This window comes from Oncorhynchus nerka, linkage group LG2, assembly GCF_034236695.1.
Source record: "Oncorhynchus nerka isolate Pitt River linkage group LG2, Oner_Uvic_2.0, whole genome shotgun sequence".
Taxonomy (NCBI): domain Eukaryota; kingdom Metazoa; phylum Chordata; class Actinopteri; order Salmoniformes; family Salmonidae; genus Oncorhynchus; species Oncorhynchus nerka.
The window spans coordinates 56,196,503-56,211,000 of NC_088397.1; the positions used below are offsets into that span (position 1 = coordinate 56,196,503).

At 44.6% G+C, this 14,498-nt stretch overlaps 1 protein-coding gene across 7 annotated transcripts in view; it reads left to right on the forward strand.

The window, feature by feature from the left end:
• LOC115138280 (calcium-dependent secretion activator 1) overlaps positions 1-14,498 on the forward strand; it is a 179,040-nt gene that overhangs the window by 156,614 nt on the left and 7,928 nt on the right. For 5 of the 7 annotated variants that reach the window (XM_029674982.2, XM_029674998.2, XM_029675059.2 and 2 more), the window contains 4 exons: positions 126-200; positions 298-381; positions 810-842; positions 1,906-2,013. In XM_029674982.2, the coding sequence (XP_029530842.1) occupies positions 126-200; positions 298-381; positions 810-842; positions 1,906-2,013 (300 nt within the window). The remainder of the gene's footprint in view (positions 1-125; positions 201-297; positions 382-809; positions 843-1,905; positions 2,014-14,498) is intronic. The other 2 variants (XM_065000309.1, XM_029675032.2) reach the window with 1 other exon arrangement.

A 14,498-nucleotide genomic window follows, 5' to 3' on the forward strand; every position in this document is an offset into this window, starting at 1 on the left:
AAAAGAATGCTGTCATACTACTGATTAGCATATTGGCCTACTGTGAGACCTGGTAGCAACAAACAGAAGGGAAGGGAGGGACGCTGGATTTGGACGTCGTGACTAACATGTCTCTCTCCTGACAGAGACAGTACCATTCCCAAATCGACGCTCTCATAGAGGAGACTGTGAAGGAGATGATCACCTTACTGGTAGCAAAGGTGCTGTTGCTGTCTTACTCACATCTGAAAGTGATATTAAATGAATGTTGTTTTTAATGTGTTGGACTTGCCAGTAACATAACTCCCTGTCTGTCAGTTTGTGGTCATTCTAGAGAGTGTCCTAGCCAAACTGTCCAGATACGACGAGGGCACTCTCTTCTCCTCCTTCCTCTCTTTCACAGTAAGAACGCACTCCTTCTCTCGTTCCCCTCTTTCTCATCGTACACTGCATACAGAACTGGACCCTGATCTTGAAATTATTTTAATCATCATAGGGTAGGATTAGTCTTGTTCAAATATTGTAACTTTAGCAAACATATGTTCAGAGAATGCACAGCTCTCTGCCTCAATTTGCTCATGATAACACTCCCAATGCATGAAAATGTATTTTGAAAAAGTATTTTAGTAGTTTCCTGAACATTGTAATAGAAGTCTACATTTTTTTTGAGTGAACTGTGTTATTACATTTCCTGGCATGACTCACTTAAGCATATTGCAGTCACACACTGAAGCTACACTCACAGTATACCGTTTTTGCAATGAAGAGAATTGGCACAGTTGGAATCTCAAATCTTTCCTTCTCACCTAAACTCTCTGTCTCATTTCAAGGTGAAAGCTGCATCAAAGTATGTGGATGTACCTGTAAGTGGGAGAAGAGCGTTATTATCAGTACTTGTGTTTTTCTTGTCCCAGTCCAAGTGTGCGTGTGTACGTGTTTGTGTGTGTCATTCCATCTTCCCTGATATGGATCTGGGCAAAAACAGCCAGCTAGGCATGTCATTGTGAGTATCTCTGTTGTGTTGTGTAACAAAAACCCACAAAAGCTCAACACGTCACTTTTGAAATGTATGCCTTTGTCGGTGGATCTGTGATTGGGCCTCTTATGTCCGCAGGGCCAGAGCCCTAGTTTCTGCATGGTAATTGTTTGCTTAAAGCACAGAATGAAATTACACTGGAGAAACATACTAATTTGCACCCTTTGGATCCACTCAGGGATGTGTTAACTAAGTTCAGTTTACAGCGGGTAATACAAATTCATATGACCTCGTCCGCTGGCACAAAGGATGTGTTTCATATACCGGAGAAGAGGCGCCAGGGGGAAATACACACACACACCCACACACACACACACACACACAAATTGAGTGTCTTATTTGCAAACGCATTGTCCTGTTTGAATATTTGAGATGGCATGAGAAATGGCAGCTCTCCTAACAGTCTGTTCAGCAGCCTGATCACGTGTTCCTGGTTCTTCTGTTCACTTTGCACGTGCCCAGACTGTGACAGATGATTCTGGGCCAAGTACATATCTCTAATAGGAAGTTCAGTGAAAAGACAGCCATAGCCCAGGGTCTATATGCACTGCAAATGAAACACCTCTCCAGAGATGTCAACTGTACATTTTAATACTTTTTTTTCTGAGTTGAAAATGACAATTTGATAACACTTTGGGTTGAATGTTTATTTTAATACCTGTCAGTTTTTCATATGCATGTCTTAGAGCTTGACATGACATAACAGTTGACAATAACTTATGTCACTTTGCTGGTCTACATCATATTTATTATGAGGTAAACAGGTTTCGGTGCCTTGGTGAGACAATGAATTAGTTTTTTGGGGACTAATTACTCTTTCCCTCTTGTTCTCAACTCTCTCTCTCTCTCTCTCTCTCTCTCTCTCTCTCTCTCTCTCTCATGTTCTGCAGAAGCCTGGGATGGACATTGCAGACGGTTACGTGACCTTTGTGCGCCATTCTCAGGACATGCTGCGGGATAAGGTCAATGAGGAGGTGTATGTAGAAAGGTTATTTGCCGTAAGTAACCAATGCCGTCTCCTCCCTTACAGGGGGAGGCTCTCCAAGATGTGATAAAACAGTTGGTTCAGAGGGATAAGTCTCATTTTGAATAGCTCTCTGGCTTTTCTTCCACAGCTGTACAAGTAGCTCTTTCTCTCCTTCTCTCTGTTTCTACCCCTTGCTTTACTTCTAACTCTTCCTTCCATACTGAATACACTGTGCTCTAGCCTGTGCATTTTCTACTGAAGTGTTCTGCATCTTCTGTTTATCTCTTGTTTGAGAAGTGCAAAATCTTGAGGAGGATTATCTTAAGCAGTGTTCTCTCTCTGCGAGTCAGCAAACGGGTTCGTCAATTAAAGTCCACACAATAGAATGTCCTCCTATAAGATGACTTAATACCGTCTTTACAATTCCCCAGTCTAAATTCTGTCTTCAGTTAGAATACATTGTGTTCTTCCATTAATTGATCTGTAGCAACATTAATAATCAGATCAAAAGGTTAGGGTTAGTAGGTCAGCTTATGCTGACCAGTTTGACCCACACTGCTGACCCGTTTCCCCACACACTGCTGACCCGTCCCCCACACACTGCTGACCCGTTTCCCCACACACTGCTGACCCGTCCTCCACACACTGCTGACCCGTCCCCACACACTGCTGACCCGTCCCCACACACTGCTGACCCGTTTCCCCACACACTGCTGACCCGTCCCCCACACACTGCTGACCCGTTTCCCCACACACTGCTGACCCGTCCTCCACACACTGCTGACCCGTCCCCCACACACTGCTGACCCGTCCCCCACACACTGCTGACCCGTTTCCCCACACACTGCTGACCCGTCCCCCACACACTGCTGACCCGTTTCCCCACACACTGCTGACCCGTCCCCACACACTGCTGACCCGTCCCCCACACACTGCTGACCCGTCCCCACACACTGCTGACCCGTTTCCCCACACACTGCTGACCCGTCCCCACACACTGCTGACCCGTTTCCCCACACACTGCTGACCCGTCCCCACACACTGCTGACCCGTCCCCACACACTGCTGACCCGTCCCCCACACACTGCTGACCCGTCCCCCACACACTGCTGACCCGTTTCCCCACACAGTGCTGACCCGTCCCCACACACTGCTGACCCATCCCCCACACACTGCTGACCCGTTTCCCCACACACTGCTGACCCGTCCCCACACACTGCTGACCCGTTTCCCCACACACTGCTGACCCGTTTCCCCACACACTGCTGACCCGTTTCCCCACACACTGCTGACCACTGCTGACCCCCCCACACACTGCTGACCCGTTTCCCCACACACTGCTGACCCGTCCCCCACACACTGCTGACCCTTTCCCCACACACTGCTGACCCGTCCCCCACACACTGCTGACCCGTTTCCCCACACACTGCTGACCCGTTTCCCCACACTCTGCTGACCCGTCCACCCACACACTGCTGACCCGTTTCCCCACACACTGCTGACCCGTTCCCCACACACTGCTGACCAGTTCCCTACACACTGCTGACCCGTCCCCCACATTGGACTATATATAAGACATTTGGAACTGTCCCATTTTGACAATGAGGGCTTCCTCCAACGAAATCTTCCTCTTAGGAACGACAAACAGAAAGGAGGGCCTCTGACCCAGGGCTTATTGTAATGAGGGCTTAGGAAGGATGGGGAGAAAGAATGAAAGAACGGAAGAAAGGGAAAGAGAGAAATATAATGAGTTTGTATTTGAGAGTGAATAAAGTGGGGGGAGAAATGAGAAAAGAGAACACTGTCTTAAGGAATAGCCCGGAACCTGGTTATCTAAATAATCCTCTGATGCATGTTGACCAATTTGTCCACTACTCTTTTTGGGGTGAGAGCCTCAGATTGCACCTGTGCGCGTGTGAGGGTGGGTGTTATATGTGTGTGTGTGTGTGGCTTCCCCTAAGGCCTGCTGGCATGACCTGCCTTCTATCTTATCAGTCTTCTCTGAGTGAAAGTGTCTCTTCTCCATGTTTGTTTCTCTTGCTGCTTTGACCTGCTGTTTGGCTTGGTATCGTCTTCTCTCAGAAGAGCATTTCTTTTCTGATTATAGCAGAGGCCTCTCTCTCTCTACATATATGTCACTCTCTATCTGTTCTCCCTCTGGCAGTACTGTGGCGTATGAAGGTGTCTTGCTGCGCTGTAGGACTCCTCTATGTTGTCCTTTTCTTGTCGCTCTGCTCAATATGACCAAGGCGTGATGCTGCTGTTTCTATGCGTTCATGCTCAGGGATCAAAAAGCATAAAAACGCCCTTGGTTCACTTGGTTTTCTGTGTATTTTCCCTTTCCTTCCATCTCTTTCTTTTTCTCACTTGAACCACAATGCCTTTCAACATTTCTTTCAGCTTTACTTTGCAAACACTTTCCCACCTAGCTATATATTTTGAAATGGAACTTATCTCTCATGTCAGATTGTTTTAACACATTATGTCCAGTGGCATGATTCAGAGTCAAATAATCTTTCTGTGTACATCTACTAGCAAGGCCCATCTCCCTCGAGATTCACCCCATACATCAAAATAATAAAGCTTACAGCACCTGGTATTCCCAGGTGGTCTCCCGTCCAAGTACTACCAGGCCTGACCCTGCTTAGCTACCAAGATCAGACATGTTCAGGGTGGTCTGGTCACAAGCCTATTTTCTTTTGCCCATTTTATCCCCGAATTATGACCTTGGCTCATCACTGCAACTCCCAAATGGGCTCGAGAGAGGCAAAGGTCGAGTCATGCATCCTCCGAAACATGACCCGTCTGGCCGTGCTACTTCTTATTACACTGCTCACTTAACCCGGAATTCAGCCACACCAATGTGTCAGAGGAAACACAGTTCGACTGACGACCAAGTCAGCTTGCATGCGACCGGCCCTGCCACAAGGAGTCACTAGAGTGTGGTGAGCCATGGAAAGCCCCCTGGCTAAACACTCCCCTATCCCGGAAGGCGCTGGGCCCATTGTACACCGTCATATGGGGCTGCTGATCACAGCCGGCTGTGACACAGCCTGGGATCGAACCCCAGTCTGTAGGGATGCCTCAGCACTGCGATGTAGTAATTTTGACTGCTGCGCCACTCAGGGACACATTTTGACAGCACAAGAGTGCAGGGATGTTGCCAAAACAGACACTATCGTTTGAATTACTCTACATAGCTCTTAAAATACTTTAATACTTTGAGTATTAGTCGGTTTTTGCAACATCTCCACATTGTTAAGCTTTCAAAATTGTGCCCAAATGTTGATGCTCCCCCAAACGACATAGTCTAGGAACATATAACTTCAGCCTTACTGCTTCTTAGACATAAATGTCTGCCTTCACCGACACCCCCGATAACACTTTATAGAAAGGACTAAAGAACATGGGGATCATACCACTTTTGAACAGAGAGGGGGAGGGGGCATCTGTTCTGTAAAAATAAGGATGGGGATTGTTTGTTTTGTTCTTTTATTTCCAGGGATAATAATTTATTCTATAACTAATTCTAAAGTAGCACGTGCTGTTGTCTGTAAACAAAATATGCATCCTGCCAGACATAACCAAAGGCCCAATACAGCCGTTTTAATATCAATATAAAATTATTTCTGGGTAACAATTAAGAATTTTACTCTAATAGATTTATGTTAAAATGGGCAAAGAAATTTGCAAAAAAACAAATTCTCAAGCAAGAATCTTGCCCGGACTGTCTGGGAGGGGAAAACTGAAAAATAGCTGTTATTGGCAGAGAGGTTTGGAACTATATTTGTTGTTGGTCTATTAACCAATTTACACCATGGAAAGCGTAAACTTCCTCCCGTGCAAACCTGCTGATTAGAAGGTCCTATGTAGATTGCATATTCAACCAGCAACTATCAGCAAATAACACTAATCAAATAGTTTTATCAGCTGTACAATATGATGCAAAACACAGGAAAACTGAATTTTGACTAAACTGGACCTTTAAGATTTCATGTGTTTTTTTGGGGGGGATAAATTATAACATAATTATTAGGTATTCATGAAGTTATTACCATTTCAACCATGTTATTTCTAAGACATAAAAACAGGTGAACAGCCAATATTAAAGTTAAGTGTAATCAAAATATATTTATCTTATTTCTTTTCAAGAAATAAAACAAAAATGCTACCCATCCATGATATCCACTTAAACATAATATGAAATTGATTTGCATTTCAGGTGTTTTGATGTCATCCCATAATAGATTATCAGAAGGCAAGATTTAAATCCTGTACTATTTTATCATAATATAAAACAAATTAAGAGATTGAGATGCTGACCTTGAAAATAACATTATTATTCTCTGTACTGCTGATCATGAGGCGATTACTTTTCAAATCACACAATGCCTCTATAAATTAATATCTCTCATGTACATTTTACACATCTAGACAAAAACCAAAGATCAAAATGCTCTCTTCTGTCTTTTGATCTCCCTTTGACCTGCAATGATTTACGTCCCACGTTGAGTTGGTACATTTGGTGCCCGTTTAGAATAGATGATTTAGAAGGAGCCAAAAGACCAATCAGATGCGTGGAGGGAATGTCTTAGCCCTATAAAGGTTAAGGTCAGATTTAGTGGTATGGGTGTGGCCTGAACCCTTCCTAAGACTCCATTCTAATACCCACCCTCAGCCTTAGACCTGAGCAACTGCTCTGAGGAGTAACGACATAAGACGTTCCTCTAAGGAAAATGTCTGTTTTCAATTGTTTCTCCTACCCTAATCCCTTGGGTCCTGATGACATTTGGTCAAGGGTTTAAATGTAATTGTGCATGTGTGTGTGTTTTGGAGCCAGTTGATCTGGAAGCATACATTATGTCCCCTCAGGGTTAATTAGGGTGGAGACATGGATTTCTTCAAGACGTCAGTAGATGTCATATCAGACACAATAAGGATATGGTTCACTTCATTTAAATACATGTCAGAAGCACTGCCTTTAGCCTGGGATGCCGTTTGACATCAGACTGACCATATGGGCATAAGTTAATATGTTCGGAAAACAACAACACCCAAGAAATGAATTATGATTAGAGACATATTAGAAAGTGAATAAGGCCTATGTTGTGACAGATTGGATGGCAGGGGGGGCTGGTAAACCATAACATCAGTAACAACAGCTCTATAGCTCTGTGCCAATGTCAAGAGGGTAAAACAACAACAACACAAATCTGAATTGTTATTGCAATCAGTGAGAAGAAAAATACTATTTGATTCAGGCCATTGTTACATGCCACGATCCTCACCATGAATCCAATCATTCTATGATCTCTTTAATAATACATTTTTGTTTGTGAAAATTGAGGCTCGGACAGGTGTACTGGATGTGTGTGTTTGTGCGTCTGTGTATGTGTGTGTTTTTGTGTTTGGGGAGAGTGATGCGGGTATTATTCAACAGTAATGATTAATCTTACAGGACTGTTCTCAAAGTACAGATGGCTTTTGTGATGTGCTATAGGTTTTACAGAGGAGCAATTTTTCTTTTTCCAAGCTGCCTAAGCGGCACCAAATTGTATACAGTGCTAAAGAGATGAAACTCGCAGTCAGATGGCTACGTTTGTTAAGTTCAGGGGCAGGGAAAGGGTGGGAGCTGGATGGAATGAGCGAGTGTGTGGAGGAGAGGAACAAATCATTTGTTTTCTTCACCCCATATCCCCTCCTCCTCTCTGGTAGTTCTTGAAAGAACAGCTGAAGAGAAGAGGATTAAAACAGCTGTGCTTAACGCTCATCGACTTAATGCGGCTGGCCCAGAGATCTGTGATTAAAACAGCCATCTCTTTAGTCAAGGCCAAATCCAGCACTGCACTGATATGCTAGCTGCCTGGTGTGGGCCTCCAGCCTCCAGTGCATTTTGGGAGATTTTGGGAGGCATGGTGCCCGGCCGGCACTGGGTTCAGTTGTTCCCTGGCCAACCACAGATACACGGATTACACGGGTCAATTATAGACTTAATCTGCCTCCTGGGGATTAGGGCCCAGCTCATTGATTGATTTGAAGTATTTCCGTTGACCTTGGTAGTTATCAGATCTGCTAGATTGCACTTTATGACGAAGTTAAAACGCTTTAATCGCCACGCAGGGAACTGGTTCACGACTGCCAAAGGCAATGGAGGGGAGAGCTTGAGGGGTTTGGTTCGATTGAGATTGTGCTGCTGCTATTACTGTTGATGCTGCTGCTGGCTTGTGCTTGTGGTGATGATGAGGAGGAGGATAACTGACAGACCTGCTGCAATACCACTTCACTGTCCTAGACACTTTACCACTTTTTCAGGATCCTGTCGCCAAGCGCAGAGCCAAGTGAACAGTTTAATCAATTTAAGCTTCTTGTGCAGCACGCAAAATTAACTGCCAGGGCGGGTCAGGCAGACGGAGAGGAGAGCCAGGGTGGGCCAGTCAGACGGAGAGGAGAGCCAGGGTGGGTCAGGCAGACGGAGAGGAGAGCCAGGGTGGGTCAGGCAGACAGAGAGGAGAGCCAGGGTGGGTCAGGCAGACGGAGAGGAGAGCCAGGGTGGGTCAGGCAGACGGAGAGGAGAGCCAGGGTGGGTCAGGCAGACGGAGAGGAGAGCCGGGGTGGGTCAGGCAGACGGAGAGGAGAGCCAGGGTGGGTCAGGCAGACGGAGAGGAGAGCCAGGGTGGGTCAGGCAGACGGAGAGGAGAGCCAGGGTGGGTCAGTCAGACGGAGAGGAGAGCCAGGGTGGGTCAGGCAGACGGAGAGGAGAGCCAGGGTGGGTCAGTCAGACGGAGAGGAGAGGAGAGCCAGGGTGGGTCAGGCAGACGGAGAGGAGAGCCAGGGTGGGTCAGTCAGACGGAGAGGAGAGCCAGGGTGGGTCAGGCAGACTGAGAAGAGAGCCAGGGTGGGTCAGGCAGACGGAGAGGAGAGCCAGGGTGGGTCAGGCAGACGGAGAGGAGAGCCAGGGTGGGTCAGGCAGACGGAGAGGAGAGCCAGGGAGGGTCAGGCAGACGGAGAGGAGAGCCAGGGTGGGTCAGGCAGACGGAGAGGAGAGCCAGGGTGGGTCAGGCAGACGGAGAGGAGAGCCAGGGAGGGTCAGGCAGACGGAGAGGAGAGCCAGATAAACAAGCTAAAGGACAGAAACGAGAGAATGAAGGATTGAAGACTCTAGTTAGACCAAGAGTGATGACCCTGCTTTGTTTCTTTGTTGAGGAGATTACAGTCAACATACCAGGGTAGTTACAAAGAGCACAGGAGTTAAATCATCAACATGTATTGATCACATCTTTACTAATGCTGCAGATATTTGCTTTAAAGTGGTAGGATGTAGGATAGGATGTAGTGATCACAATATATTAGCCATATCTAGGAAAACCAAAGTTCCAAAGGCTGGGCCTAATATAGTGTATTTGCTGGTCTGTGGTGTGTAATGAGGAGCAACCAGACGCTGCACTTGACACATTTATGAAAATACTTATTCCAGTTACTAATAAGCACTCACCCATTAAGAAAATGACTGTAAAAACTGTTAAATCCCCTTGGATTGATGAGGAATTTAAAAATTGTATGGTTGAGAGGGATGAGGCAAAAGGTATGGCAATTAAGTCTGGCAGCCCAACTGATTGGCAAACATACTGCAAATTAAGAAATCATGTGACTAAACTAAATAAAAAATAAACTACACTATGAAACAATGATAAATTATATAATTAATGACAGTAAAAAGCTTTGAGGCACCTCAAATGAAATTTTGGGTGAAAAGGCCAACTCGGATCCTTCATTCAATGAATCAGATGGCTCATTCATCACAAAGCCCACTGATATAGCAAACTTAGGAATGACATGCCAGCAACAAACGCTGACACAACACATCCAAGTATATCGGACCAAATTATGAAAAACAAGAATTCTACTTTTGAATTCCGTAAAGTCAGTGTGGAAGAGGTGAAAATATTATTGTTGTCTATCAACAATGACAAGCCACCGGGGTCTGACAATCTGGATGTAAAATTACTGAGGAGAATAGCAGATAATATTGCCACTCCTATTTGCCATATCTTCAATTTAAGCCTACTAGAGAGCGTGTGCCCTCAAGCCTGGAGGGAAGCTAAAGTCATTCCGCTACCCAAGAATAGTAAAGCCCCCTTTACTGCCTCAAATAGCCGACCAATCAGCCTGTTACCAACCCTTAGTAAACATCTGGGGAAAAATGTGTTTCACCAGATACAAGGCAGTAAACAAATTGACAGCATCATTTCAGCATGCTTATAGGGAAGGACACTCAACAAGCACAGCACTTACACAAATGACTGATGATTGGCTGAGAGAAATTGGTTGATAAAATGATGGTGAGGGCTGTCTTGTTAGACTTCAGTGCAGCTTTTGACATTATTGATCATAGTCTGCTGCTGGAAAAACGTACGTGTTATGGCTTTACACCCCCTGATATATTGTGGATAAAGAGTTACTTGTCTAACAGAACACAGAGGTGTGTTCTTTAATGGAATCCTGTCAAATATAATCCAGTTATAATCAGGAATTCCCCAGTGTAGCTGTTTCGGCCCCTTGCTTTTTGAAATTTTTACTAACGACATGCCACTGACTTTGAGTAAAGTCAGAGTGTCTATGTATGCGGATGACTCAACACTATACACGTCAGCTGCTACAGCGACTGAAGTGACTGCAACACTCAACAAAGAGCTACAGTTAGTTTCAGAGTGGGTGGCAAGGAATAAGTTAGCCCTAAATACTTCTAAAACTAAAAGCATTGTATTTGGAACAAAATACTCACTAAACCCAAAACCTCAACTAATTATTGTAATAAATCATGTGGAAATTGAGCAAGTTGAGATGACTGTTTGGAGTACCCCTAGATTGTAAACTGTCATGGTCAAAACATATTAATGCAGTAGTAGCTAAGATGGAGAGAAGTCTGTCTATATTAAAGCAATGCTCTGCATTCTTAACCACACTATCAACAAGGCAAGTCCTACAGGCCCTAGTTTTGTCGCACCTTGACTACAAGGTCATGTGGTCAGGTGCCACAAAAAAGGACTTGCGAAATTGGCTCAGAACAGGGCAGCATGGCTGGCCCTTGGATGTACACAGAGAGCTAATATTAATAATATGCATGGCAATCTCTCCTGGCTGAAAGTGGAGGAGAGATTGACTTCATCACTACTTTTATTTATGAGAGGTATTGACATGTTGAATGCACCTAGCTGTCTGTCTAAACTACTGGCACACAGCTCGGACACCCATGCATACCCCACAAGACATGCCACAAGAGGTCTCTTCACAGTCCCCAAGTCCAGAACAGACTATAGGAGGCACACAGTACTACATAGAGCCATGACTACATGGGACTATTCCACATCAAGTAACTGACGCAAGCAGTAAAATTAGATTTAAAAAAACAGATTAAAAAAACATCTTATGGAACAGCGGGGACTGTGAATCAACACAAATATTGGCACACACACACAATAACATATGCACTATACATACACATGGATTTAGTACTGTAGATATGTGGTAGTGGTGGAGTAGGTCCCTGAAGGCACACAGTGTGTAGTGAAATCTGTGAATATATTGTAATGTTTTTAAAATTGTATAAACTGCCTTAATTTTGCTGCAGAATAAATACAAATACCAACTTTCAATGTTAGCTATACATTGTATTTTAGTTTTTGTAATCTATATATTTGTTTAACTTTTTTATAATGCAATGAATGTATAGTATAATTTCTTGGGACAGACATGCGTGTGTTTCTATTTACAGGGTGTGAAAAGAAAGCACATGTTTTGGTTGTTCTTTCTGTTGTTTACCAGTCAGGGTTTTATTTGGGGGATTTAGTTTTTCACTTTTACTGTGAAAAAAGACATAATGTAGAATGAAATACTGTATTTTCCCTATTGAATAATATACAATATTCATGAGGGGGGGGTTTGTGTTGTTGATCTTCCTTTATCAATTGGATTAACTTCATATCAAATGACATATTACAAAAAGAGAAGCAAACATGTTTACTATTTAAACAAAAGCGTCATTGTCTCTGGGAAAATCTACGTAGTCACAAATATGGTTGAATAAATGTTTTTAGGAGGATGAGGACGTGTTAACACAATGCGTGCCAGTCTTAGATATATTGTGTATGAATCCAATAGCACGAGTAAGATGCATTTGTCCCATGTAAAGCCATGATACATCTCATTATGAACGCAATGCTTATTGTTTTTCATGCCAGTTAATAATCTCTTGATGTCGATATAAACCAATGGTGAAAAGAGGCTTTGGAATGGATAATGAAGAATCTGGATGATAGAAGGCCAGAATAAAATAAGACTAAGGATAACAAACAGGTAGTATATAGACTCAATGCAACTGTTGAAAACATGTCAAAAGGTTTCGCTTCCTTTTAATGACGTCTGTAAGCAGCTTAGACTCTTTATAATTACTGAGGGAGCATTTTGTTTCCCCCATCCATCCATCCATCCATCTACCCTCACTGTGATCTTGGACTCTGGCATAAATCCCTCCTGACCCACCCCAGAGGTCCATGTCAGTGGTCAACACCAAATGAGGAAAGGAATGGATGAATAACATAAGATGAGGGAAATGGAAGTTAAATGGAGCTGTCTTTTATGTTGAGTGGGACAAGTCCTCCTGTTGGGGGAAGGGGGGTGACAGGATTGGTTGATCACACATACACACACACCATTTTCTCTGTTTCGCTCTCCTCTCCTCTCTCTCTCTCTCTCTGTTTTCCTCTGTCTCTCGCTCTCTATCGAAAGGGAGGTATGGTGGCATTTGTTTGATTAACTTGTCTGACAAAAGTGACAGCTGCTTGCCGGTGCATGTGGATGAGAGGCTCAGCGCAGGTCCCTCTTTGTACATCTGTCAGCGGAGAGGCAGGGGGAAAGGGTGAAAAGAAACAAATTGGTCCCAAAAGGCAGGCCATTCACCTTCTGCACCCCCTCTCTTCCCCCCTCCCCTCCTTCCCATTCAGGTGCTCGGCGGGATCCTCAAGTGCTTGCTGGCTTATTCCATTTCGTTCCCCCTATAGTCTGAAGTCCACAAGTGTTTTACACATCATTCTGAGCCCCTGAATCCACCTCTAAGCAGCCTTTTGAAAGGAGTATGGCTCACTTTGCTCAGGCCTTTGCTCGGTTTTATTCACTGAGCTTTTCTGTCCTTTATTGTGTGTTTACTCAATGGCGCGGTGTAGTCCACAATTCCAACCATTTAGTTCCTCAGAACATGAGCTTTCTCTCTTTTTTTTAACCATGTTTTTGTAAAGTACTCTTATTTTGACACTGTAATCGGTTCAACTGACACTAACTAGTGTAATGTGACTGGTGTTTTTGTAAGAGACTCGGATTGCAACGGAAAATGTTCTCGCTTGCTTTCCTTTGATATAAACATTTATGTCAGTCTTGTGTTACATATGCACAGAACATTTATTGTTAGCCTTACTTATTTCACATTTCTTTAAAAGGAAAGGCTGACTATCTTAGTGATTTAGTAGTGGTTGGGCACAGACAGAGGATTTTTGTTCCACTTAAGTTTGCGCTGAAGCGTGTGAATCGTTGGCCGGCCTCTCCTTTGTAGATGCGGCACAATCAGAACAGTTTGAAGCCCATAAACTTGCTGAGCCTGAAACTTTATTTCAATTTTGCCTTTCAGAGTGCTGCGCTCTATGTTTAGAGAAGTAGAAAGGAGAGCGGTGTGAGCGGAGCGCAGGGTGCTGGCAGGATCTGAGGGCCACAGCAGCAGTGGTGCTCAGCCAGCGTGGAGGGACACGGCATAGGGCCGTCAGCTTCCTGTGAAAGGACGGACTACCTATGGGATCAGCTCTTTTGGGGGGTGGGGGAGACCTGGGGGTCACCGGTGTGAGTTACTATGGTAATTGAGTTCTGTCATCAATGGGCCTCCTCTCAGGAGCTATAAAGCAGACAATAACAGGCAAGCAGCAGTGTTGAAAAGCAAGCAGGTAGGATTACTCTGCCCCTTTGTCGTAAGTGCATAATGTCTTGTAGTCAGATTTAAAGACTTCGCAACCCCTGGGTCCTCCCCTCAGCCGCCCGCTGGGGGGCCTAATTTAGCTGCCCTGGCTGCCAGCTCTCTCTGGGCCAGGAGACCAGTGTGGACAGCTCTTTTTAACCACTAACAAAGCCCTGTAGACACCCTGGCCAGGAGTGCTGGAGAAAGGTTGTGCCTTTGATCGGCCCTACCACTCTTTAATGGATTTTTGAGGATTGTTTTGTTTTTATTTTAAGGAGCTTGTAGAGCAGAGGCTGTGTGTGTTCTTGAGTGAATGCACAAGTGTGTGCGCGCGCGCGCGTGTGTGTGTGTGTGTGTGTGTGTGTGTGTGTGTGTGTGTGTGTGTGTGTGTGTGTGTGAGAGAGAGAGAGAGAGAGAGTGTTAAAAAGGAAAAGTATTGGTGCGTAATGTCTCTGTGATACACAGTGGCCTCCCCTCCTTTAAATGTAAGCCTGTCACTTTGCATTAGCATCGTTGCGGCA